At 40.8% G+C, this 27,694-nt stretch overlaps 1 protein-coding gene across 1 annotated transcript in view; it reads left to right on the forward strand.

Annotated features, from left to right (window-relative positions):
- Positions 1–27,694, forward strand: part of USP50 (ubiquitin specific peptidase 50) — a gene marked incomplete at its 5' end in the record, with an annotated part of 41,813 nt that overhangs the window by 7,199 nt on the left and 6,920 nt on the right. Inside the window, 2 exon segments of the mRNA XM_080684955.1 lie at positions 985–1,127; positions 4,733–4,865. Coding sequence (XP_080541081.1) covers positions 985–1,127; positions 4,733–4,865 — 276 coding nt within the window.

Consider the following 27,694-nt stretch of genomic DNA (forward strand, 5'->3'; position numbering starts at 1 on the left):
GATCGGCTGCCTCCTGCAAGCCCCCCACTGGGGATCAAGCCTGCAACCCCGGCATGTGCCCTTGACCGGAATCGAACCTGGAGCCCTTCAGTCCGCAGGCTGATGCTCTATCCACTGAACCAAACCAGTTAGGGTGAGCTGTTATATTTTTAGACAAAAGCTGTGAAGTGTGTTGGGAAAATAGAATGGAATCTAGTGCCTAGTTTACTTCTTGAATTTTCTTCACCATAATACCAAAAGCTAATGTAGCAGAGGGTGTGGTGGTAGAAGGCAGGGAACAGTTTGGAGGTGGGAGCAATGCGTCTCCTCGCAGGATGATACACATTTACCAGAATTGGAGAATAGAATCCTACTACTTATTCAGAATGGGACTTGTTCGCAGATCAAATGGCTAAAGATGGCTGGAAACGAATCCCAAAGACTCTAAATGAGGTGCTGGTGTGTCTACTGAAAGCAGAATCTGCCCTCCTCCTCCTTAGGTTAATGGTTTGTAGAGTTGAGGGTACCTGGCCACACTGAGGACATCTCCCAGGCAGGGATCTCATTCTCTCTGTTCTGCTGGCTTTTATTAGGGGCTCCTCAAAACCCCGAGACATGATCATGGTCCAATCACCAGGTCAAAACACTGAGATGTGGTCCAATCACCAGCTCACTTTTGTGATGAGATGAATAATGTAAAACAGCTGCCTGACTGCTTAGTGGAAACTTCACGTCAATATTATTCTGAAGTAAACATGCTGATTCAGAGATTAGATCCAAATGGACACGTGGACCCATTTCCGTGACGGAAGTGAGCAGGAAGCACCTCCTTTGCAGGGAGACGTGACCCCCCCCACCCGCCCCAGGTGCAGCTTGTGACGCTGGCATGTACTGGACCTGCTGGCACTGAGGAAGGCAGCACGGGTTCTATTCACAGAGCTCTTCCGAGGCTGCAGTATGAACAGAGTCTGGGTTGCTGTTGATCCAGCGTTTTTACCTCAACAGGACTGTCTCCAGTGCTTTTTCCAACAAGACACGCTGACCTGGAACAACCAGATTCACTGCTCCTTTTGTGAAACTAAGCAAGAAGCAGCTGTGAGGGCCAGCATTTCCAAAGCACCGAAAATAATGATCTTTCACTTGAAAAGGTATGGATTTTGACATTTTGTGAGCATATTTTTTAAAATATATTTTTATTAATTTCAGAGAGGATGGGAGAGGGAGAGAGAGATAGAAACATCAATGATGAGGGAGAATCATTGATTGGCTGCCTCCTGCATGCCCCCCTACTGGGGATTGAGCCCGCAACCTGGGCAATGTGCCTGGGACACTTCAGTCCGCAGGCCAACGCTCTATCCATTGAGCCAAACCAGCTAGGGCGAGCATATTTTTTGAACAGCTTTATCAAAATAGAATTCAATACCATGCAATACACCCACTTAAAGCTACAATTCAATGGTATCCAATATATTACACTGATTTTTAAAATTTTGTGGTAAAACATATATAACATAAAATTTGCCATTTTAGATTGTTTTAAGTGTATATTTCATTGGCATTAATTACATCTATGTTGTGCAACAATCACCACTATTTCCAAAACATTTTCATCACTCCAAACAGAGACTCTGTACTCATTAAGCAGTAACTCCCCATTCCTCATCCCCCTGACCCCAGGTAACCTATCATCTACTTTCTGGGTCTATAATTCTGCCTATTTTAGGTGCTTCATGTAAGTGGAATCATACAACATTCATCCTTTCTGCTGGCCTATTCACTTAGCATCATGTTTTCAAGGTTCATCTATGTGTACCAGAAGTTCGTTCCTTTTTATGGCTGAATAATATTCCACTGTATGTATGCCAGATTTTGTTTATCTGTTCATCTGTTGACGGACATTTGGCATTCACTTTGAGTGCTTTTAAAAAATAAATTCCCATTACAAATTCTGATTCCACAGGTCTGAGGCAGAGTCTAAGCATCCCTATTTTAATTTTTAGATCCCCCCCACCAAATTTTATTTTAAAACTTTCGAATCTACAAAGAAGTTGAAACTATATCATGAATACTCATATACCCTAAAATGTTCATTAGTTGGTGACACTTTGCCACATTTCCTTTCTCTTTTCTGTCTCTCTCTCCTCTTTCCCTTCTCCCCCGCTTCCATTTTATTAGCGGAATCATGTGAAGTAAGATGCAACACCATGGCATTTCATGCTTCCATACTCCACCACGTATCAGCTGAGAATAGGACATTCTCCTGCATAATCACCATTATCACGCCTAAGAGATGTGACAATAATTTTATATCACCTAAGATACAATCCATACGTAACTTTCCCCATCCCCAAAATGTCTTTTATAACTTTTTTGAAATCTAGGATCAAATCAAGGGTCCTACATTTCATTTGGCTGTCTCTTTCCATCTAGAACAATCTTTCCCCCTTTGTATATATCTAAACTTTTTTTTTCTTATATTGAGCCTTTGAAGAGCCCATTGTTTACCAGGGGTGGGCAAACTTTTTGACTCGAGGGCCACAATGGGTTCTTAAACTGGACCGGAGAGGGCCGGAACAAAAGCATGGATGGAGTGTTTGTGTGAACTAATATAAATTCAAAGTAAAGGAGCGGAGGGGAGAGCAAGAGAACCCTCCGCTCTTTCGGCTCCACGGGCCGGATGGAACAGCCGAACGGGCCAGATCCAGCCCGCGGGCCGTAGTTTGCCCACGGCTGGTTTAGACTGTGTCTTGTTCTGGATTTAGTTAATTGTTTCCTCATGCTTAGATTCAGGCTAAATTTTAAAAAAATATATTTATATTGATTTCAGAGAGGAAGGGAGAGGGATAGAGAGATAGAAACATCAATGATGAGAGAGAATCATTGGTCAGTTGCCTCCCATAGCCCCACTGGGGATTGAGCCCGAAACCTGGGCATGTGCCCTGACTGGGAATCGAACCGTGACTTCCTGGTTCCTAGGTGGACACTCAACCACTGAGCACTGAGCCACACCAGCTGGGCCAGGCTAAAATTTTATTTTATTGTATTTTTTTTTTTTAGCAAGAATCTGGCATAGATGATGATGTGTGCTTATCACTTTGCATCAGGAGGCACATCATGAAAGTTTCTCTCACTATTAATACTGTTAGGTTCGATCCCCTAGGTAAGGTGGTGACTGCAAGATCTCCCATTTAAAGCTGTAGTTTCCCCTCTGTAATTGGTATCACCCTGGACCTATAGACACTTAAACCTAATGTGTTTTGTATCCATTACTATCATCATTCATATATATATATATATTTCTATTGATTTCAGAGAGGAAGGGAGAGGGAGAGAAATAGAAACATCAATGATGAGAGAGAATCATTGATCGGCTGCCTCCTGCACGCCCCCACAGGGAATTGAGCCCGCAACCCAGGCATGTGCCCTTGACCGGAATCGAACCTGCGACTCATCAGTCTGCAGATCGACATTCTATCCACTGACCCAAACCGGCCAAGGCTATCATCATTCTTCTTGATGTTCAAATTGTTTAAAATGGGCCAGTGAGAGCCGCTTCAGGCTTTTGTTACCTCATTATTAGCTCATTTAGTTTTAATAGAATTACAGGCACAAAATTCATCCTTGTTAGATGCACAGTTCTATGAATTTTTTAAAATGCACACAGTCATGTAACCATCAGCCAACATATAGACTATCTTTATCACCCCCCAAAATTTTCTCATGCTCCTTTATAATCAATCCCTTCTCTATTCTCAGCCCCTGGAAATTTCTGATCTGATTTGTATCCTTATGGTTTTGCTTTTTCCAGAATGCCCTATGTTACACCATATGCAGCCTTTTGAGTTTGGCTTCTTTCACTTAGCACAATGTTTCTGAGATTAATTCATGGTGTGGTGTGGTGTAGTGCAGTATTTTTATTGCTGTGTAGTAGCCACTTTTATGAATGTACCACGTTCACCAGTTGATGAACATTTGGGTTGTGTCCAATTTGAGGCAGATGTGGAGACAGCTGCTAGTAAACATTAGGATATGGAATTTCATGTGGATAGAAGTTTTCATTTCTTTTCAGGTGATACCTAGGCATAGGATTGCTGGGTCATATGGTCCCTTCGTTTTTGCAAACAAGGTTCCTTGCTTTCAGGCATAAGCCTACCTCAGGCTCATCCAGGAATTGCCCTGCCCCAGATCTAAATCAGCCATTTTCCCAAAATGAACCTAACTTACTTTTTAAGGAGCTCCAGGGTGATTCTGCGATGGACTCAGCTTTGGGAACTCTGATCCATATAGCAAAGAGAGAATGTGGCAAGCGTTTCACAGAATTTTATCTTATTAAAGAGATGTTAAAACCTCAGAGCTGGAAAGCAGGACACTGCCGAGACCATGTGTGCTGATATCCAGAAGAGGGAAACTGAGGCAGCTTGGCTAGCGTGAATGCACCAGCCGCTCCGCAGTGAAGTCTCCAGGCGCTGCCAGCGTGGTTCCTTCTCCCCGCTGCCCTCTGGATTGACTCCACACTGTCTCAGGTTCTGACTCGAGCTCTTGGCCCTCCCCAGTCTCGGTGTTGACAAGGCCTGTGGATGTAGAGCTCCTAAATACATGTAGATAAGAAAAACTTGTGTGTACACATCTGCACCAAATAATCCTTTTACGAAATTACTTTGAACTGTACTTAGAATTGGTCAAGCTACGGGGACTTCATTCATGAGTGCTTCACAAACTCACTTTTCACTGCACACATTTATTATCGCTCCAGGTTTGACATTCTGGGTACAATGAAAAGGAAACTGAGAACCGATATTCATTACCCACTCACTAACTTGGACCTTACTCCTTACATTTGTCCAGTTTTCCGGAAACATCCTAAATATAACCTCTGTGCAGTGGTGGTGAGTAAAATACAACTATTTAGAACAATACAAATTTAAAGAAAACTGTAGAATTATCTGCTTAAATGCCTACGCCTTCTATCGTTCCCTGACTTCTCCTGTATGTTGCTTTTTAAAACAAAATGTAGAGCCTGGAAACTCCCTGCTTTGACCCTGAGCAGTAGAGCAGTGAAAGAATAAAATGCCCTCTCGCTGCCCCCTCACTTCCCCCCACTCAGTGGCTATTTCAGATCTAGAGGTGTTTGCAGATTGTGCTCTGGGGGCAGTAGAAGAATAACTGTGAGCCACTCTATGGCCAAAGCCCCCAAACACTAGGTACATAATAGTTGCAGCCTCATGGCCTGTATACATCCAGTCCTATGTCTACAACCCCCAGAAGCCCCCCTTGGGCTCTGTGTCAACTCTCAACATTGCAGATTCCCAGAAGGAAAGAAAGCATGGGGTATATTCAGACCAAATCATCTACTATATAGCTGTAGATAGTAGTTAATAACAGCAGTAGCCATCATGTATTGAGCCTGGCATTATGTTAAGTACTTAACACTTATTTTCCCATGTAATTATTTCAACAATTCTATGGAGTACGTACAATTATTTTTAAAGCCTGTGTTACAGTGGGGTACCATGTGGTTTAGTCATTAGCCATGGCAATATATTAAGGGATGTGCAGTGGTAAGTAGAGAGAAGGAATGTTTATCTACCTACCTACCGTCTGTCAAGAATTATTTGGATTTACATATCATATATTAAGAGTGGGTGTGTTGGCCATGGCCGAGTAGATCAGTTGGTTAGAGCATTGTCTTGATACACCAAGGTTGCAGGTTTGATCCCCGGTAAGGGTACATACAGGAGTCAACCAATGAATGCATAAATAAGTGGAACAACAAATCGATGTTTCTCTTTCTCTCTCAAATCAATAAATTAAAAAAAAAGTAGATGTGTATATACACATACATATATATGGCATATATATACATTGAGATCATAATATATATACATATTGTATACATATATTAAGAGCACATATGCACCTGCATATAATATATGTATATCTATATATATAAAAGCCTAAGCAACCTTTTCAACGGGACGACTAGAACAACCGGTCGCTGTGACACACACTGAGCAGGCAGGTGAGTAGTTAGGAGGGCATGGTCCTGGATTGCAAGAGGGATGTCTGACTGTTGGGTGTCCGACTGCAGGGATTAGGCCTAAACTAGAAGCTGGATATCCCCCGAGAGGTCCTGGATTGCGAGAGGGTGCAGGCCAGGCTGAGGGATCCCCGCCCCCCCCCCCCCCCCGTGCACGAATTTCATGCACCAGGACTCCAGTATACATATAAAAACATACACATATACATAGAGGAAAAGGAAAAAAGGAGAACACATAGACTGTAAAATATACACTGAGTGGCCAGATTATTATGATCTCTGAACGCATAATAATCTGGCCACTCAGTGTGTGTGTGTGTGTGTGTGTGTGTGTGTGTGTGTGTGTGTGTGTGTATTAGAGGCCCGGTGCATGAATTCGTGCAGGGGTGGGAGTCCGGCCAGCCTGGCCAGGGGGAGGGGACATGGGTGGTTGGCCGGCCTGCCTGCTCATTGAACTCCTGGTCGAGGGGACAATTTGCATATTAGCCTTTTATTATATAGGATATACACTGAGTGGCCAGATTATTATGCGTTCAGAGATCATAATAATCTGGCCACTCAGTGTAGATCTTGGTTTAAATCCCAACACTGCCACTTACTAGTACAGGATCTGGGACTCTTGTGCCAGTCTCTCATCTGTAAAATAGGAGCATTGCTACTCGCTTATAGGCTTGCTGTGACGAATAGATTAAATGATGAAGGCACATGACACAAGTTACCCTCCCCAAAGATCCTGAAGACATTCAACTATATTATCATATAAAAAGTTTGGTTTTACCTTAACACAGTTTTTAAAATTATTCTTAAAAGTGTCCATGTTTACATTTTCAATTTTTTTTGGCAAATGTCAGTTTTTTCTTTCCAACTATTACATCTCTTGTTTCTTTTTCTTGTTCTACTTCTCTGGCTAGGACACCCAGTATGTGTCAAATATTGTTTCTGATGAAAAATCTATTGATAGTCTTAGGCAGGGGGGAGGGGGGGGAGGAGCTGGGGAGGGGGAGGCCTTATAGTGACAAGTTGTTTTCCTCTTCCTGCTTTTAAGATCCTCTCATTGTCTTTAATTTTTGACTTTTGAAATATAATGTGTCTCAGCGTAGGTCTCTGGGTTCATCTTATTTGGAACTTTCTGGGCTTCCTGTATCTTTTTAAATATAATTTTTATATTTTAATGTCTATTTCCTTTCTCAAGTTAGGGAAGTTTTTAGCCATTATTTCTTCAAATAAGTTTTCTGCCCCTTTCTTTCCCTTTTGGGACCCCTATAATACAAATGTTAGCCCTCTTGATATTGTCCCATAAGTCCCTTAAGCTATTGTCATTCTTTTAAATTTATTTTTTTCTTTTTGCTACTCTGATGGGGAGAGTTCCATTGTCATCCTTGAGTTCACTGATCCTTTCTTCCATTTCTAATCTGCTGAAGCCTTCTAGTGTATTTTTCAGTTGAGTTTTGAACTTTTGCTCCATGACTTCTCTTTGGTACTATCTTATTTTTCCCCTCGTTGTTGAAGTGGTTCTCACTGTGTTCATCTGTTCTTTTCCCGAGTTTGGGGACCATTACTTTGAACTTACCTTATCAGGTAAATTACTTATCTCCATTTCATTAAGGTTTTTTCCTGAGTTTTTATCTTGTTCTTTCATTTGAAACATATTCCTTTGTTTCTTCATTTTACTTGACTCTCTGTGATGGTTTCTATACATTAGATAAAACAGCCACCTCTTAGCCCTGGCTGGGTGGCTCAGTTGTCTACGTCAGTGGTCGGCAAACTCATTAGTCAACAGAGCCAAATACCAACAGTACAACGATTGAAATTTCTTTGGAGAGCCAAATTTTTTAAACTTAAACTTCTTCTAATGCCACTTCTTCAAAATAGACTCGCCCAGGCCGTGGTATTTTGTAGAAGATCCACACTCAAGGGGCCAAAGAGCCACATGTGGCTCGCGAGCCGCAGTTTGCCGACCACGGGGCTAGAGTGTTGACCAAAAAACCCAAGCTCCCCTTGGCCACTAGAGCCAGGCAAGGTAGAGGGGTTCCCTGGCAGCAGCTGCAAAAATTATAAGCTCCTTTCTGGGAGATACCGGCCGCTGGAGAACGGCCCAGCGAGAGCATAACGATGGTTTCCACCTGCACATGTTCCCTGAAAGCACCTCCACAGGCCCCTCGTTGTGTGCCAAACAAGAGCCTGCCCTCAGGCTTAATTCAGCTCCTGGAATCAAACTGGCCTCCCTCCTGGAAAGACTAATTTATAACAAAGGAGTCAAGCAAAAGGAAGAGGAACCTACTGGATAGAAAAGGATAGTTGCAAATCACACATCTGATAGGGGTGAATATACAAAGGAGAAAGGAAAGTCTCTTCAATAAATGGTGCTGGAAAAAAATGGACAGCCACATGCAAAAGAATGAAATACACGTCTATGTTACACTATACACAAAATTAACTCAAAATGGATTAAAGACTTGAACATAAGACCTGAAACCATAAAATACACAGAAGAGCTCTAACCGGTTTGGCTCAGTGGATAGAGCGTTGGCCTTTGGACTGAAGGGTCCCAGGTTCGATTCTGGTCAAGGGCATGTACCTTGGTTGCAGTCACATCCCCAGTAGGGGGTGTGCAGGAGGCAGCTGATCGATGTTTCTCTCTCATCGATGTTTCTAACTCTCTATCCCTCTCCCTTCCTCTCTGTAAAAAAATCAATAAAATATATTAAAAATAAAATACATAGAAGAAAACATAGGCAGTAAGCTGCTAGACATCAGTTTTACTAGTAGTGATGTTTTTGTGGATCAGACTATATCAGCAAGGGAAACAAACAAACAAAAAGTGGTACCACATCGAACTGAAAAACTTCTGCACAGCCCTAGCTGGTTTGTCTCAGTGGATAGAGCATCAGCCTGCGGACTGAAGGGTCCCAGGTTCAATTCTTGTCAAGGGCACATGCCCGGGTTGTGGGCTCGATCCCCAGAAGGGGGCATGCAGGAGACAGGTGATCAATGATTCTCTCTCATCATTGATATTTCTATCTCTCTCCCTCTCCCTTCTCTGAAATCAATAAAAATATATATTTTTTAAAAATTGACTAGCAACCTCTTCTTTAAAAAATAAGTAAAGCTCTAGCCGGTTTTGCTCAGTGGATAGAGCATTGGCCTGTGGACTGAAGGGTCCCAGGTTCAATTCTGGTCAAGGGCACATGCCTGGGTTGCGGGCTCAATCCCCAGTAGGGAGCATGCAGGAAGCAGCCAATCAATGATTTTCTCTCATCATTGATGTTTCTATCTCTCTCTCCCTCTCCCTTTCTCTCTGAAATCAATAATAATATATTAAATAAATAAATAAATAAATAAATAAATAAATAATAAGTAAATAAATAAAAAGCTTCTGCACAGCAAGGGAAACCATCAGCAAAAGGAAAAGGCAACCCACTGGATGGGAAAAGATAGTTGCAAATCAGACATCTAATAGGGGTTAATATACAAAATATACTAGTATACAGAAGTCATATAACTCAACAACAACAACAAAAAAGCCAACCTGATTTTAAAGTGGGCAAAGGAGCCCTGGCTGGGGGCTCAGTGGATAGAGCATTGGCCCATGGACTGACAGTCTCAGGTTTGATTCTAGTCAAGGATACATACCTCGGTGGCAGGCTCAATCCCTGGTCCTGGTCAGGGAACATGCAGGAGGCAACCAATTGATTTGTCTCTCTCATATCGATGTTTATCTCTCTCTCTCTCTGTTTCTCCCCCTCTCTTCCACTCTCTCTAAAAATCAATGGGGAAAAATCCTTGGGTGAGGATTAACAACAACAACAAAAATGGGCAGGGGATCTGAATGGATATTTTCCCAAAGGAAATGTACATATGGCCAACTGGCACACACAAAGATCTTCAACATCAGGGAAATGCAAATTAAAATCACATTGAGATATCACCTCACATCTATTAAAATGGCTATCATCAGCCCTAGCTGGTCGGCTCAGTGGATAGAGCACTGGACTGTGGACTGGAAGGTCCTGGGCTCGATTCTGATCTAGAGCACATGCTCGGGTTTTGGGCTCAATCCCCAGTGGGGGGCGTGTAGGAGGCAGCAGATCAATGATTCTCTCTCATCATTGATGTTTCTATCTCTCTCTCTCCTTCTCCCTTCCTCTCTGAAACCAATAAAAATGTATTTTTTTAAAAAACGGCTATCAGGGGGAATAGGGGGGTAATGGGGGGAAAAAGGACACATGTAACACCTTAATCAATAAAGAAATTAAAAAAAAACACCCGGCTATCATAAAAAAAGACAAGAACTAACAAGCAATGAATAGGATGCAGAGAAAAAGGAGCCCTTTGTGCACTATTGGTGGGAATGTAAATTACAGCTACTGCGAAGCAGTGTGGATATTCCCTTAAAAATAAAGAATAAAACTACCATATGATTGAGTTATTCCACTTCCGGGTGTTTATCCGAAGAATACGAAACACTAATTCAAAAACACATCCCCATCCCTGTGTCCACTGAAGCATTATTTGCAATAGCCAAGATATGAAAACAACCTGAGAGTCCACTGATGGGCGAATGGATAAAAAAAGATGTGAACAACAACAACAAAAAAGATGTGAACACACACCCCCCCTACACAATGGAATACTGCTCAGCCATAAAAAAGATGAAATCTTGCTATCTGTGACAACATGGATGGATCTTGAGTGTATAACGCTAAGTAAAATAAGTAGGACAGAAAAAAACAAGTACCATGTGATCTTGGTTATGTGTAGAAAACAAAACAAAAACAAAACCTGAGTCAAGCTGAAATAGAATCCTGGGGGAAGACAACAGATTGGTGGCTACTAGAGGGGAAACGCTGGTGGAGGGGAGGCAGCAGTGAGCAAAGGGGGTCAATTGCATGGTGACAGATGGAAGCTAGACTTTTGGTAGCAGGATGTAATGTATACACGTGTCAAATGATGTTGAAAAAATAAAAAAATAAAAATAAAGCCCTAGCCGGTTTTGCTCAGTGGATAGAGCACCAGCCTGCGGACCAAAGGGTCCTGGGTTCCATTCTGGTCAAGAGCACGTACCTTGGTTTGTAGGCTCCTCCCCATCCTGGGCCCTGGTCGGGGCTCATGCAGGAGGCAACCAATCGATGTGTTTCTCTCACATCAATGTTTCTCTCTGTCTTTCCCTCTCTTCCACTCTCCCTAAAAATCAATGAAAAAATAACCTCAGGTGAGGATTAACAAAAAGTTAAAAAAATAAAATAGATAATGTTGCACACCTGAAACTTATATGATACTAGAGGCCCGGTGCACAAAATTCGTGCACAGAGGGGTGTGTGTGTCCCTCAGCCCAGCCTATACCCTCTCCAATCTGGGACCCCTCGAGGGATGTCCGACTGCCCATTTAGGCCCGATCCCAGTGGGATTGCGCCTAAATGGACAGTCGGATATCCCTCTCACAATCCAGGACTGCTGGCTCCCAACTGCTCGCCTGCTTGCCTTCCTGATTGCCCCTAACCTCTTCTGCCTGCCAGCCTGATCACCCCCTAACCACTCCCCTGCCAGCCTGATTGATGCCTAACTGCTCCCCTGCCAGCCTGATTGCCCCTAACTGCCTTCCCCTGCAGGCCTGCTCACCCCTAACTGCCCTCCCCTTCAGGCCTGCTCACCCCTAACTGCCCTCCCCTTCAGGCCTGGTACCCCCCAACTGCTCTCCCCTGCAGGCCTGGATCCCCCCTAGCTGCCCTTCCCTGCAGACCCAGTCACCCCCAACTTCCCTCCTCTGCCAGCCGGGTCACCCCTAACTGCCCGCCCCAGCAGGCTTGATCATCCCCAACTGTCCTCCCTTGCAGGCCTGGTTCCTCCCAACTGCCCTTCCCTGCTGGCCATCTTGTGGTGGCCATCTTGTGTCCATGGCTGCCGCCATTTCTGTTGGGCTTTATTTATCTTCTATCATTGAAACTTTGTAGCATTGAGTGGAGGCCTGGGCCGGCAAGGGCGGGCAGAAAGCTTGGCTTCCTCCATTGCCAGGGAAACCCAAGCCTCCCTCCTGCTCTCTGTGGCTGCAGCCATCTTGGTTGGGTTTATTTGCATATTCCCTCCTGATTGGCTGGTGGGTGTGGCTGGTGGGCATGGCTTGTGGGTGTAGTGGAGTGATGGTTAATTTGAATATTACTCTTTTATTTTTTATTTTTTATTTTTTTTTAAAAATATATTTTATTGATTTTTTACAGAGAGGAAGAGAGAGGGATAGAGAGTTAGAAACATCGATGAGAGAGAGACATCGATCAGCTGCCTCCTGCACGCCCCCTACTGGGGATGTGCTCGCAACCCAGGTACATGCCTTTGACCGGAATCGAACCTGGGACCCTTCAGTCTGCAGGCCGACGCTCTATCCACTGAGCCAAACCGGTTATGGCGAATATTACTCTTTTATTAGATAGGATTATAAACCAATGTTGCCTCAATAAAAACAACAACTCCCACCTTCCGGTCTGGGAGATGCCAGCGCTCTGGGGCATGGCAGAAGGAGGGCCTGGAATGAAGCACAGGGGAGCAGGGAGCTGCCCCCCCCTAGCTTGAGGCCCAGGGAAAGCATGAAGGTGGTGCTGCCTGCGGGCCCTTCAGACACGACTGTGCTAAATTAGATGCTTGCCCCTCAGGCCAATGCTTTAAAAGTAGCAAGTGAACCTCCTTCACATAAGGTCAGCTGCCTGCATGCCGAGCAGTGGGCAGGTGAGTCGGGGCAGGTGAGTCCGAGTGCTCTCAACCTTCTGCAGTCGCTTCTCAGAGCCTTGCAGCCCTGTGGATCTCAGGAATGTAAACTCGAGCCCTGTTGGTTTTTCCGTGTCTCCTGGGAGGAGGTGAGTTCAGAATTCTCTAAGTCACCATATAGAGTACCCTTTTTTCTTGATTTTAAGTGGAATAATTAAGAGTGATGCTTGCCGTAGCTTCCAGTAGCTACACTTTATCAGGTTATACATACTTCCTTCTATTTTGGTTTTGCTAACCGTTTTTGTGTGTTTTATAAAGGTATTAACTTCTATTAAATCCTTTTCCCACAATAATATAGATTCTACAGCTCTCTTGAATCCTTTTTAATCTGTTAACACGGTCAATTACATTGATAGATTTTTAAAATTTTTATTACTCTTGCATTGCTGGGATAAATACAATCTGGTCATTGTTATCTTCAATATATTTTGCTGGATTTGGTTGACTGTATTTTAATATTTTTGCATCTGCCTTCTTGAATGAGAGTGATCTTTGTTTTCTTTCTTGAATTGTCTTTGTCTGGTTTGGGGTTATACTGACCTCAAGAGATAAAGGAGCTTTTCCCCCCTCTTCTACACAAACCTGTGTAGTTCACTAATGAAAAGTTTTTTGAAGGATTAACAGAACTCACCTGTAAACCCACCTGGGCCTGCTGTTCCCTCTGAGGGAAGATTTGAACTGCAGGCTGACCTTGTTTCACTGCCCTTCGCTTTATTGTGCTTCACAGGTGTGTGTTTTTTACAAATTGAAGGCAAGACCCTCCTCCACCAGCAGAAAAAGATTATGGCTTGCTTTATTGCGAGACTTGCTTTGCTGGGAGACTTGCTTTATTGTGGTGGTCTGAAACCAAACCCACAAGATCTCTGAGGTATGGCTGTACCGATGCAATTACTTTAATATTTGTAAGTCTAGGCTTTTTATTTCCTCCTTCCATCAGTTTTGGTAAGTTATAATTTTCTGGATATTTCTCGGTTTATCAAAGTTTTCAGTTTGCTGGCAAAACTTTTTCAGGTATTAAAAATGTTTTTAATTTTCTGCTGGATCTTAAATCTTTTTCCCCACAATAATAAAGATTTTTTTTATTGTAGGTAAAACACCTTGTCATTTCTAATTTTATTTACTTAACCATTCATTCATTGCCTTCTCTCTTTTTTATAATCAATTATTATAGTTAAGTCTTTTCAAAGGACTAATTTGTCTTTTTTTAAAAATATATATATTTTATTGTTTTTTACAGAGAGGAAGGGAGAGGGATAGAGAGTTAGAAACATCGATGAGAGAGAAACATCGATCAGCTGCCTCCTACATACCTACTGGGGATGTGCCCACAAGCAAGGTACATGCCCTTGACCAGAATCTAACCTGGGACCCCCTAGTCCACAGGCTGACGCTCTATCTACTGAGCCAAACTGGTCAGGGCTAATTTGTCTTTTTGATCTTCCTTATTACCTCGTTGTTTTCTGCTTAATTAGCCCTTATTATCTCTTTCCCTCTACTTTCTTTAGGTTTATTTCCTTATATTTTAAATTGGATGCTTAGTTCATTAACGTTCAGCCTGTGTTTTAGATATAAGCATTAAAAACGATAAATGTGTGCTCTAGGGACCACTTTCAATGCCTACCACCTTTTAAATTATAAAACATTTCAAGCATACATAAAATAGGGCAAACAGTATCCATCAACCAGCTTTATAGATGAGCTGTCAACTCAGCTATAATACTCACCCTCCCTGCACCCTATTATTTTAAAGACAATCACTGTATCCCATGTTTTGATATAGTATTTGCTATAAAAAGTTACCTAGGGGTATTTCTTCTTAATTTCTAAAAGTATAGGAATGTGGAGGGGGGATAACTTTTTGTATTGACTGCTAGTTTTATTGTATTGTGTTCTAAGATTATGATCCATTTGAATTCTTTTACATTTGTTGAGATTTGTGTATGTATTAGAAGCCAGATTGAAGGTAAGCTTCTGTTAAAAACCATCTCTATACTATTTTTCCCCATCTGTCTGACTAATTTATAGTTGAAAGAAATGTGTTGAAATATTTTTCCTGATTTTAAAGGCAATAATCAAGAATGATGTTTGCTGTAAATTTTTAGTAGCTACACTTTATCAGGTTATGGATACTTCTAGTTTGCTAACAATTTTTGTGCATGTTTGTAAAGGTGTTTAATTTTATTAAAAATTTTTTTTCGAGATGCTATGACTCTCCTGAATCTTTTGTTAGTGTGGTCAATTACATTTATAGATTTTCTAATTTTACTATTGCCTTACTGGGATGAATACAATTTGGTCATTATTTATTATCTTTATATATAAAATATATATTACAGCATAGAAAAAGTGTATACCACTATGATGGCAGACTTGTCAAAATTTCCCTAAAGTTGTCAGTATTTTACAATAAATTTTTAAACTAACCTATATATTTAAACTGCATAGCAGTTTAAAATTATAAACTTTTTGGTGTATTAAACCTTTTTTATTATAAAGTGGCTATCATTTATAATGCATTTTGTCTTTAAGTTCATGTTAATTGATGTTTATATAGCTTCTCTAGTTTTCTTTTAGTAGTATCTACCTACGGTATCCTTTCTATCCCTTTAAATTCAACCTTTTTGAGTTCTGAATGATAGTGTAGAACTGGATTTAAGAAATTCTGTCAATCTCTGTCTAGTATGTTTAGTACATTTCCATATATTTCAACTTGTAATAAATTTGGATTTGTTTCTGTTGTTATCATCTTGTGTGCTTTAATTTAATCTGATTATTTATTTCCTCCTTTTTTTCTTGCCTCCTACTAAATCAATAGTTTTAAGTTTATTTTCCTTTTACAGCTTTTGAGGATACACATTTTATTTAGATTCTTTTGCAATTACACCACTTTCATATTTGACCTAAAGCCTTAAGTTAAGATCAGATACTCTCCTCTCACACAAATGGAAGGATCTTAGAGCACTGTAATTCTGATGACCTAACTACTACTATTGCCTTTTTTCTCCATGTAATTTATATTTTTTAATTAATTAAATTTATTGGGTTGACATTGGTTAATAAGATTATATAATGATTTCAAGTGTACAATTCTATGATACATAATTTGTATATGGCATTGTGTGCCCACCACCCAAAGTCAAGTCATCTTCCATCACCATGTATCTGACCCCCTTTACCTTTTACCACCCACCCCACTTCCCTCTGGTAACCACCATACTGCTGTCTATATCTATGTGTTTTTGTCTGTTTTTCTTCTTTATTTGTTGCTTTCAGTTTTATATCCCACATATGAGTGAAATCATATGGTTCTTAACTTTTTCTGTCTGACTCATTTCTCTAAACATAATATTCTCAAGGTTCATGTTGTTGCAAATGGCAGTATTTCATCTTTTCTTATTTCTGAGTAGTATTCCATTGTATATACACAGGTGGGCAAAAGTAGGTTTACAGTTCTGAGTACACAAAACAGAACTTATTCTTGTATTATTATTTATTAATTACTCTATTATTTACTTGTGTTATCGGTCTTATTGTTGTTGTTATTTTGTATCCTTACTTATGATTTACCCTTTAGGGAATGATAGCTGGTAATTCAATCTACTTTTGCCCACCCCTGTGTATGCCACATCTTCTTTATCCAATCATCTGTCAAAGGACCCTCAGTTGTTTCCATTTCTTGGCCGTTGTGAATAATGCTGCAGTGAACATAGGAGTGCATATATCTTTGAGAATAAGTGTTTTCAAAATTTCCCAGTAGATACCCAAAAGAGGGATTGCTGGGTCATGTGCTAACTCTATTATTAACTTTTTGAGCAGCCTCCATACTGATTTCCATAGTGCTGTACCAGTTTACATTCCCACCAGCAGTGAATGAGGGTTCCTTTTTCTCTCCAACCTCTCCAACACTTACTACTTTCTTGTTGATAATAGTAATTCTAACAGGTTGAGATGGTATCTCATTGTAACTTCAATTTGCATTGATTTGCATTTCCTTAATAGTGATGTGGAGCATCTTTTCATGTATCTCTTGGCCATTTGTATGTCTTCTTGGGGGAAGTGTCTGTCTAGGTCCGTCTTCTGCCTATTTTTTGTTTGGATTGTTTGTCTGGTGTTGGATTGTTTGAGTTCTTTATATATTTTGAACATTAACTCCTTGTTGGAGCTGTTGTTTGCAAGTATCTTCTCCCATTCAGTGGGTTGCCTTTTTGTTTTGTTGTCAGTTTCTTTTGCTGTGCAGAAGCTTTTTGGTTTGATATAGTCCCCTTAGGATCAAATTCACAAAATGTTCTCTACAAACACAGTCCATAAGTTTAGTAACTATACTTTCTCCTATGTAATTTATGGTTTCAGATCTTATATTTAGGTCTTTGATCCATGTTGAAGTTTGTTCAATAAGATTAACTATAGTCTAGTTTCACTCTTTTGCATGTGGCTTTCCAATTTTCCCAGCACCATTTTTTGAAGAGACTTTCTATTCTGTTGGATGTTTTTCAGCTCCTTGTCAAAAATTAGTTGTGGGTTTATTTCTGGGCTCTCAGTTCTGTTCCATTGGTTTGTGTGCCTATTTTTCTGCCAATGACATGCTGTTTTGATTATTGTAGCTTTGTAGTAAAATTTGAAGTCAGGGAGAGGGATATTTCCAGCTTTGTTCTTTTTTTGTCAGGATTTCCTTGGCTCTTTGGGGTCTTTTGTGATTACATACAAATCTGATGATTTTTTGTTCTGTATAAAAAATGTCATTGGGATTTTAATGGGGATTGCATTAAACCTACATATTGCTTTGGGTAGTATGACATTTTAAGTGTGTTGATTCTTTCAATCCATGAAATATCTTCCCATTTCATTGTGTCTTTTCAAATCTCCTTTAATAATGCTTTGTGGTTTTTAGTGTATAGGTCCTTCACATCTTTTAAGTTTATTCCTAAGTATTCTTTTTGTTGCAATTGCAAAAGGAATTTTTTTTCATTTCTTTTAATGAAATTTTATTGTTAGTACATAGGAATACAATGTATTTTTGTATTGTACTTGTCTATTGTTTCTAATAGTGTTTTTTTTTTTGGTGGAGTCTTTAGAGTTTTCTATATATAAAGAATAATGTCATCTGCAAAGAGCAACTATTTTACTTCCTCATTCCCAATTTTATTTCTTTCTCTTGCTTGATTGCTGTGGCTAGGACTTCCAATACTATGTTGAATAAGAGTGGTGAGAGTGGATATCTTTGTCTTGTTCCTGATCTAAAAGGAAACATTTTCAGTTTTTCATCATTTGAGTATATTAGCTGAGGGTTTGTCATATATGGCCTTTATTATGTTGAGGTTCTTTTCTTCTATACCCATTTTATTGAGTGTTTTATTCATAAATAGATGTATCTTATCAAATGCTTTTTTTGCATCTATTGATATGATCATATGATTTTATCCTTTATTTTGTTATTGTTATTTTTACATTGACCAATTTGCATATATTGAACCATCCTTGGGCCCCTGGATCAACCCCATTTCATTGTGATGTATTACTTTTTAAAATATATTTTATATTCAGTTTGCTAGTGTTTTGTTTAGGATTTTTGCATTTATATTCATCAGAGATATTGGTCTATAGTTTTCTTTTTTTGTGTTATACTTGCCAGGTTTTTTTTTTTTTTTGTATCAAGGTTAGGTTGGCCTCATAAAATGTGTTAGAAGTATTGCCTCCACTTCTTTTAGGAAGAATTTAAGAAAGATATCAAATCATCTTTTAATGTTTGGTAGAATTCACTAGTGAAACTATCTGATCTTGGACTTTAACGTTTGAGGAGGTTTTTGATGGTTGTTTCAATTTCCTCATTGTTTATCGGTCTATTTAGATTTTCCAGTTCTTCATGATTCAGTGTATGAAGGTTGTATATTTCTAGGAACTTATCCATTTCTTCTAGGTTATTGAATTTGGTGGAATGTAGTTTTTCATACTATTCTTGTATAATCCTTTGTATTTCTGTGATGTCTGTGGTTACTTCTCCTCTTTCATTTCAGAATTTTTTCTTTAAATATATTTTATTGATTTTTTACAGAGAGGAAGGGAGAGGGATAGAGAGTTAGAAACATCGATGAGAGAGAAACATCGATCAGCTGCCTCCTGCACACCTCCCACTGGGGATGTGCCCGCAACCAAGGTACATGCCCTTGACCGGAATCGAACCTGGGACCCTTCAGTCCACAGGCCAATGCTCTATCCACTGAGCCAAACCGGTTTCGGCTCATTTCAGAATTTTTAAAATTTCATTTCAGTTTGAGTCTTTTCTCTATTTTTCTTAGCTTACCCAGAGGTTTGTCGTGTTTTTTATTTATTCTTTTCAAAAAAGCAGCTCTTTGTTGCATTAATTTTCATTTAATTCTGCCCTAATTTTTATTATTTCCTTTCTTCTGCTGGCTTTGGGCTGCTTTTGTTCTTCTTTTTCTAGTTCTTTAAGATGTGATGTTATATTCTTATTACTGCTTTAGTTACATCCCAAAAGTTTTGGTATGTCGTATTGTCATTCTCATTTGTCTCTGTATAACTTTTGATCTCACTTTTTTTTCCTCCTTGATCCAGTCAATTGTTAGTAGCATGTTGTTTAATTTCTACATATTTGTGGGTATTTTTGCTTACTCTTTGCAGTTGATTTCTAATTTCAAAGCATTGTGGTTGAATAATATGCTCAGTATGATTTCAGTATTCTTAACTTTGTTGAGGCTAGTTTTGTGTCCCAACATATGATCTATTTAGTGTTCCAAGTGCACTAGATAAGAATGTACATTCTGATGTTCTGGGATAAAAGGCTCTGTAAATGTCAATTATGTCCATTCATTCTAATGTGTCATTTAAGTCTGATATTTCTTTAATGATTTTCTGTTTGGGTGATCTATCTATAGCTGTCAATTTAGGTCCCCTACAATGATTGTGTTTTTGACAGTTTTTCCCTTTAGTTCTGTTAGTAGTTGCTTTATATATTTCAGTGCTCCCTGATTGGGTGCATATATATTGAGAGATGTTATGTTTTCTTGGTGTAGTGTCCCCTAATTCATTATAAAATGTCTATCTTTATGCCTTTGTTATTTTGAAATCTATTTTGTCAGTATGGCTACACCTGTTTTTCTGTAGATGCCATTTGCTTGGACAGTCATTTTCCACCTTTCACTTTGAGTCTATATTTGTCTTTGAAGCTTAGATGTGTCCCCAGAAGGCAGCATATGGTTGGGTTTTGTTTTTTATCCAGTCTGCTACTCTGTGCCTTTTTATGGGTGAATTCAGGCCATTTACATTTAGGGTAATTATTGATACATGAGGATTTCCTATAATCATTTTATCTTTTGTTTTCTGGCAGCCCTGTGCCTCCATTGGTTCTTTTCCTGTGTATTTCTGACTGTTGTTTTTGTTTGGTGGTATTCTATACTTTTCCCCTCTGTTTTCTTAAGTTATGTGTGTCGGTTTTGTTTTGTGCGTGCATGTGTGTGTGTACGTGTGTGTGTGTGTGTGTGCGGTTTCCATTTAGGTTTATGTAAAAGAAAGTTTGTGCTTTTTCTTCTGAATGTATCTAATCTTCATTCTCCTTTGCAAATTCAGAACTTTACCCCTTTTTCTTTTATGTTTTGTTGTCAGAAATTATCCCAATTTCTCTGCGGGTTCATTTCCGAATTGCAGTTGCCATTGCCTTTTTCCTCTTTTAAAAAAAAATGTTTATTGATTTTTTTTTTTTTTTTTTTTTGAGAGCAAGAGGAAGGGAGATGGAGAAAGAGATAGAAACACTGATGAGAGAGAAACATTGATTGGCTGCCTACTGCATGCCCCCTACTGGGGATCAACCTTGCAACCTGTCATGTGCCCTGACCAGTGTCCAATCTGCTACCTCTTGGTGCATGGGTCAACACTCAAACTACTGAGCCATACCAACTTGACTTTTTCTCTCTCTTTTTTTAAAAATATATTTTATTGATTTTTTACAGAGAGGAAGGGAGAGGAATAGAGAGTTAGAAACATCGATAAGAGAGAACATCGATCAGCTGCCTCCTGCACACTCCCCACTGGGTATGTGCCTGCAACCAAGGTACATGCCCTTGACCAGAATCGAACCTGGGACCCTTGCGTCTACAGGCTGACGCTCTATCCACTGAGCCAAACCAGTCAGGGCCTCTTTTTTAATATTATTACAACCTTTAACCTTTATGTGCTATTTCAGTGTACCTGTATACTGCCTTATTCTAAAAAAGGGTTGTAATATGCTGCTTCTGTCTTGTAGTTTTGTGACCTTTTATTCATTGTTTCAGGTAGACTAATCCCCTTGAGTAGACCCTGCAATGGAGGTCTTCTGGTGGTAAATTCCCTCAGCTTCTGTATGTCTGGAAAATTTTATATTTTTCCTTTAGATCTAAAGGATAACTTTGCTGGATATATTATTCTTGGCATATAACTTCCCTCTTTCAGTAGTTTGAATATTTGATTCCACTCTCTCCTAGCTCGTAGAGTTTCTGCTGAGAAATCCAATCATAAATGGGCTTTCCTTTATAGGTTACTGTCTTCTTTTCCCTGACTGCCTTGAGAATTATTTCCTTGTTATTTTTTATAGTTTTAATACAATGTGCCTTAGAAGAGACCTATTTAGATTGAGGTGTTTTGTTTGTTTCTTAGATTCAAGGATCTTGTTCTTTCCATAGATTTAGGAAGTTCTCATTACCTATTTGTTTGAATAGAATCTCTGTTCCTTTCTCCCTCCCTCTACTTCTAATATGCCTATTATTATTTATTTTTATTTTTTAAAAATCTTTATTGTTCAGATTATTACAGTTGTCCCTCTTTCCCCCCCCCAATAGCTCCCTCCATCTGGTTCCCACCCCACCCTATGCCCTTACCCCCCCCACTGTCATGATCCATAGGTGTATGATTTTTGTCCAGTCTCTTCCCGCACCCCCATACTGCTTTCCCCCTGAGGATTGTCAGTCCACTCCCTTCTATGCCCCTGATTCTATTATATTCACCAGTTTATTCTGTTCCTCAGATTTTTTATTCACTTGATTTTTAGATTCACTTGTTGATAGATATGTATTTGTTGTTCATAATTTTTATCTTTACCTTTTTCTTCTTCTTCCTCTTCTTAAAGAATACCTTTCAGCATTTCATATAATACTGGTTTGGTGGTGATGAACTCCTTTAGCTTTTTCTTATCTGTGAAGCTCTTTATCTGACCTTCAATTCTGAATGATAGCTTTGCTGGATAGAGTAATCTTGGTTGTAGGTTCTTGCTATTCATCACTTTGAATATTTCTTGCCACTCCCGTCTGGCCTGCATAGGTTCTGTTGAGAAATCAGCTGACAATTGTATGGGTACTCCCTTGTAGGTAACTAACTGTTTTTCTCTTGCTGCTTTTAATATTCCCTCTTTGTCTTTTGCTCTTGGCATTTTAATTAGGATGTGTCTTGGTGTGGTCCTCTTTGGATTCCTTTTGTTTGGGCTTCTGTGCGCTTCCTGGACTTGTAAATCTATTTCTTTCACCAGGTGGGGAAAGTTTTCTGTCATTATTTCTTCAAATAGGTTTTCAGTATCTTGCTCTCTCTCTTGTTCTGGCACCCCCATAATTCAGATGTTGGTACGCTTGAAGTTGTCCCAGAGGCTCCTTACACTATCTTCATATTTTTGGATTCTTTTTCTTTTTGCTTTTCCGGTTGGGTGTTTTTTGCTTCTTCATATTTCAGATCTTTGACTTGATTCTTGCGATCCTCTAGACTGCTGTTGGATCTCTGTATATTCTTTTTTATTTCAGCCAGTGTATGCTTAATTTCTAGTTGGTCCTTTTTCATATCCTCGAGGGTCTCACTACATTTATCGGCCTTTTCTAGGAAATTCTTGAAAAACCTTATAACCATGGTTTGGAACTCTATATCCAGTCGTTTGCTTTCATCCATTTCTTTCATTTGTGACCTGTTTCTTTGTCTCTGCATTTTGGCTGCTTCCCTGTGTTGATAGAGTGGCTTTGTGTGCTAGGTGTCCTATAGGGCCCAGTGGCTCAGCCTCCCCAGTTACCTGAGGTGGACACTCTTGGTGCACCCCTTTGTGGGCTGTGTGCACAGTCTTGTTGTAGTTAAGCCTTGATTGTTGTTGGTATCACTGGGAGGAATTGACCTCTAGGCCAATTGGCTGTGAGGATCAGCTGTGTCTATGCTGGGAGAACTTCTGTGCTGGAGACACCCTTATGAGGCAAGACTTGCTTCAGTGGGGCTTTAGTGCTCACTGAGTCTGCCCCCTGAGTGTGCCCCTTATGGATCTGAGGAGTTGTAATCTGGATGGTCCTACTCTGACCCTGGGTACACTGGCTCTTGGATCTCCAAGGAGGTGCTAATTTAGCCTCTGCCTGAGGCCACCCAGCAGGAGCTACAGAGAGATCAGCAGATTCCTCTTCTTTGTTTGGGTTTTGGAGGTACCCAGAAGAGGCCCAGCTGTGAAGTAATGCAAACTGCTGTGGGGCCTTGGGCCTTCTTTTGGATGTTCTGGGTCTCTCTGACTCAACTGCAGTTTGTGAGGTAAGTTTAGATTTCAAAGGACCAGGCCATTCTTATGCAACAGCCTCTGCGCACAGCTTGGATGGGGTGGGGTCTCAGGGTGGAGCAAACACAATGGCTTCCCGTCAGCCCTGCCCTAAGAGGCCCCCGGGTCTCAGTGTCCTGTGGTAATCACTGCAAGCACCTCTGAGAGAAAGCTGCCCTTGAGTTCCTCCTGTTGCCAGACAGTCCAGTTTCTCCCCAAATGAGTCTGGGTTCCCAGAGTCTCACCCGGAACTGGAGTTCAGAGCAGTCGGGAGCTTGTGTCTCCCTGCAGATTGAAAAAGACAGCCTCGTATTCAGTTGCCAGCCCTCTCTACGCACGTGTGCCTCTGTACCTCTGCCTTTCGCAACTCCTCTGAGTCTCAGTGTGCTTTTCTCTTCCCTTCTAGTTGTAGAATTTCCACTCAGCCAGCCTTCCTGTGGTTCTGGATGATGCCTGTCTTGTCTTTTAGTTGTAGTTTTGAAGTGGTTGTACGAGGCAGCAATTTCAGGTGTTTACCTATGCCACCATCTTGGTTTTACCCTATTATTATTTTTTTAATAAACACAAAGTCCCACTTTATTAAGCAATAGAGTTTTGACATTGTAATGCCCATGAAAATGTGGGGATCCCTTTATCAAAAAGTATTAAGGTGGGGAAAAGGGGGGCATCTGTAATACTTTCAACAATAAGTATTTTTTTAATTTAAAAAATATTTTTATTGACTTCAGAGAGGAAGGAAGAGGGAGAGAGCAAAACATCAATGATGAGAGAGAATCATTGATCGGCTGCCTCCTGCCTCCTGCCTCGGGATTGAGCCCAAAATAGGTATGCCTATTATTCTTATACTAGTGGCTTGGTGCATGAATTTGTGCACATTGAAACGAAATTAATTAGAAGAAATATTTTAATATCGCTATTCGCCCTTTCTCTATAATAGAAGTGTCAACAAAATTCATGATCAACAATGACAGATGGAAACACACCTGTGCGATTGGTGCCAGTGAGAGCTTTATATGTAACACGCATGCATGAACCTCCTGCATGCCCCACACTGGGGATCAAACCCACAACCCGGGAATGTGCCCTGGCTGGGAATCAAACTGTGACCTCCTGGTTCATAGGTCGATGCTCAACCACTGAGCCACACCATCTGTGTATAAACTGTTCTCACTTTATAAAATTCTTTGCATTTTGCTCTTCCGGTTGGGTGTTTTCTGCTTTGTCTGCCAGATGAGTGATTCAGTCCTCTGCTTTATCTGCTGTTGATTCCCTCTAATGTATTCTTCATTGCAGTTATTGTATTTATTTCTGACTGGTTCTCTTTCATAGCTCCTGTCTCTAAGTTCTCAGTGAGTTCATCTATTTTTTCCCCGAGTTCATTGAGCATCCATCTAACCAGTGTTTTGAACTCTGTAACTGGTAGATAGCTTGTCTCCATTTTGTTCTTTTTCTGGAGTTTTTTTCCTGTTATTTTATTTGGTACGTTTGTCTCATTTTAGCTGCCTCTCTGTATTTGTTTTTATGTATTAGGTAGAGCTGTTATGTCTCCCAGTCTTGGCAGAGTGGCCTTAGGTATTTGGTGTCCTGTGAGGCCCAGTGGCTCAGTCCCCCAGTTCACCCGAGCTGGGTGCTCCAGGGGTATCCCTTGTGTGAGTTGTCTGTGTCCTGTTGTAGTTGAGCTCTTATTGCTGTTGGCACATCAGGCTGACTGGCTGTGAGGGCTGGCCATGAGGTGAACAGACAAGCTGTTGTGTGGGGGATGACTCCATGGAGAAGTTGCTTTAGTGGGGCTGTGGTGCCAGCCAAATCCACCCTTCAGGTGTGTCATTTATGGAGCTGGTTAGTTGGTACTCTGGTGTGGTTTGAAGCCTCTTTGGAGGGCCTCCAGTGCAGGCCATTTTCAGCCACCATTTGTGCCTAGCTTGGGGCTGCTTGGTGAGAGCTACAGTTGGTTGTCTCTTGTCCTGGACTCGGAGTGCTTAGGAGAGGCTACACTGCAAAGCAAGGCCTGCTGCCACCAGTGCGGGCTTGGGACACTGGTGGGCACCACAATGGGAGCTGAGGCTAGCTGTCACATGTGCCGAACTTGTGGGCACTTAGTCGAAGCTACATTTCAAGTCAGTACTGGCCACATCTTATGCCAGGCTGGGGGCCATCCAATGTGAATTATAATGGAAGTTGAGACTGGTCATTGCTTGTGCTGGGATTTAGCCACTTAGCAAGAGGTACATCGAGGCCATCCACTGCTTGCTTAGGAGTTATGGACCTTTGAGAGAGTTTAGGACAGGCTGCTTGTGTGGAGAAGCTGCTTGAAACAGCCCAGGCTGGCACACAATTTGGATGCGGTTGGATCTCAGGAAATCACCAGGGTGGGGCAAACAGTATTAGCCAGGTGAGTGGAGATCAAAGATTTCACACTTGCCTGTGAAATTTGGGTGGGGATCAACAAAGGAGAAATGGCACCTGCCAGCTCCTCTGTCTCTAGAGAAAGCTGTCCTGACCCTTGCCCCTCCAGCCCTGGCTCTGAAGCTAGTCAGTTCATTTCCTCCATGTATGTCCATGGCACTTTTCGAGTTGCCTCTCCACACTGGAGCAAAGAGCTGGTGAGTCTCTAAGGTAGCAAGTCCATGCATGGCTCTTCAAGAGGAATGCTGGGACTCCAGATGCCCTTCCTCTCACTCAGATGCATTCCCCACTGGTCTGCAGTCAGATGTTATGGGGACTCCTCGTCCTGGCATGATGCTGTGGGTTTGGGAGCCTGGTGTGGGCTGGGACCCCTCCTCAGGGGGGACTTTTACAGATTGGTAGGAGGGGTGACGACACACCCTGGGTGTGGGACCTGCCCATTCTGTGTCATCACCCCTCCTACCAGTCTTGATGTAGCTTCTTTATGTCCTTTGTAGCAAGAATACTGTTCATCTAGTCTTCAGGGTTTACATATTCCACCATCTTGAATGGAACTCCAACCTATGTCTTCTGATTGGAGCACTTACTAGTCCAGTCACTTTTCTTGATAGGTGTGTACTTATTGCCACTTCATTATCTTTTTCATGGTTGTTTTTGCTGTTCTCTGTCACTTTCTCCTCCTCTTGATCTTTTTCCTTTTGATTTGCTGGTTTTAACATTTTGTTTGGGTTCCTTTTTCTTTATTTTCTTGTGTATTTTTTGCAGGATTTTGGTTGTGGTAACAATGAAGTTCACATATACAGTATATCCATATATATCTATAGCAGTCTACTGTTAGTTGATAGCATTTAAGTTCAAATGCATTCTTAAAGCAGTACATACATCTTTACTTCCCCTTCACGCTTTATTTTATTGACATGAAGTTTTATATCATTTTGTTTTGTATATCCCCTACTTATTAATTTTGATACTCTTGTTTAACTTTCATAATAGTCTTTTAAGTGGTTGATTCACTGTTATATATTTGCCTTAACAGTGAGATTTTTTTCTTTCCTGTATTTTCTTTTTATCATTATTTTTTATTTTTTCCATTACAGTTGACACACAATATTATATTAGTTTCAGGTATACACCCTAGTGATTAGTTATTATAAATCTTATTAAGTGATCATCCCAAAAAATCTTATACCCACTGACACCATACATAGTTATTAGGATATTAGTGACTATATTCCCTATACTGTACTTTATACCCCCAGAGAGAGAGACTACACTATAACTACTAATTTGTACTTCTAAATCTCCCCACCTCCCTCCCTTCTGGCAACTGTAAAATGTTCTCTGTATCTATGAGTCTGCTTCTGTTCAGCTTGTCCATTTATTTTGATTTTTAGATTCAATTGTTGATATGTATTTATTGTCATTTTATAGTTCTTATTTTTTATCTTTTCTTCTTCTTCTCCTTCCTCTTCTCCTTCCTCTTCTCCTTCCTCTTCTCCATCCTCTTCTCCTTCCTCTTCTCCTTCCTCTTCTCCTTCCTCTTCTCCTTCCTCCTCCTCTTCTTCTCCTTCCTCCTCCTCTTCTTCTCCTTCTTCTCCTTCTTCTCCTTCTTCTTCTCCTTCTCCTTCTTCTTCTTCTCCTTCTCCTTCTCCTTCTTCTCCTTCTCCTTCTTCTCCTTCTCCTTCTTCTCCTTCTCCTTCTCCTCCTTCTCCTTCTCCTTCTCCTCCTTCCTCTTCTCCTCCTTCCTCTTCTCCTCCTTCCTCTTCTCCTCCTTCCTCTTCTCCTCCTTCCTCTTCTCCTCCTTCCTCTTCTCCTCCTCCTCCTCCTCCTCCTCCTCCTCCTCCTCCTCCTCCTCCTCCTCCTCCTCCTCCTCCTTCTTCTTCTTCTTCTTCTTCTTCTTCTTCTTCTTCTTCTTCTTTTTCTTTCTTCTTTCTTCTTCTTCTTCTTCTTCTTAAAAAAAGACCCTTTAGCCCCAGCTGGCT

Source organism: Plecotus auritus (genome assembly GCF_963455305.1).
Source record: "Plecotus auritus genome assembly, chromosome: 1".
NCBI classification, from domain to species: Eukaryota; Metazoa; Chordata; class Mammalia; order Chiroptera; family Vespertilionidae; genus Plecotus; species Plecotus auritus.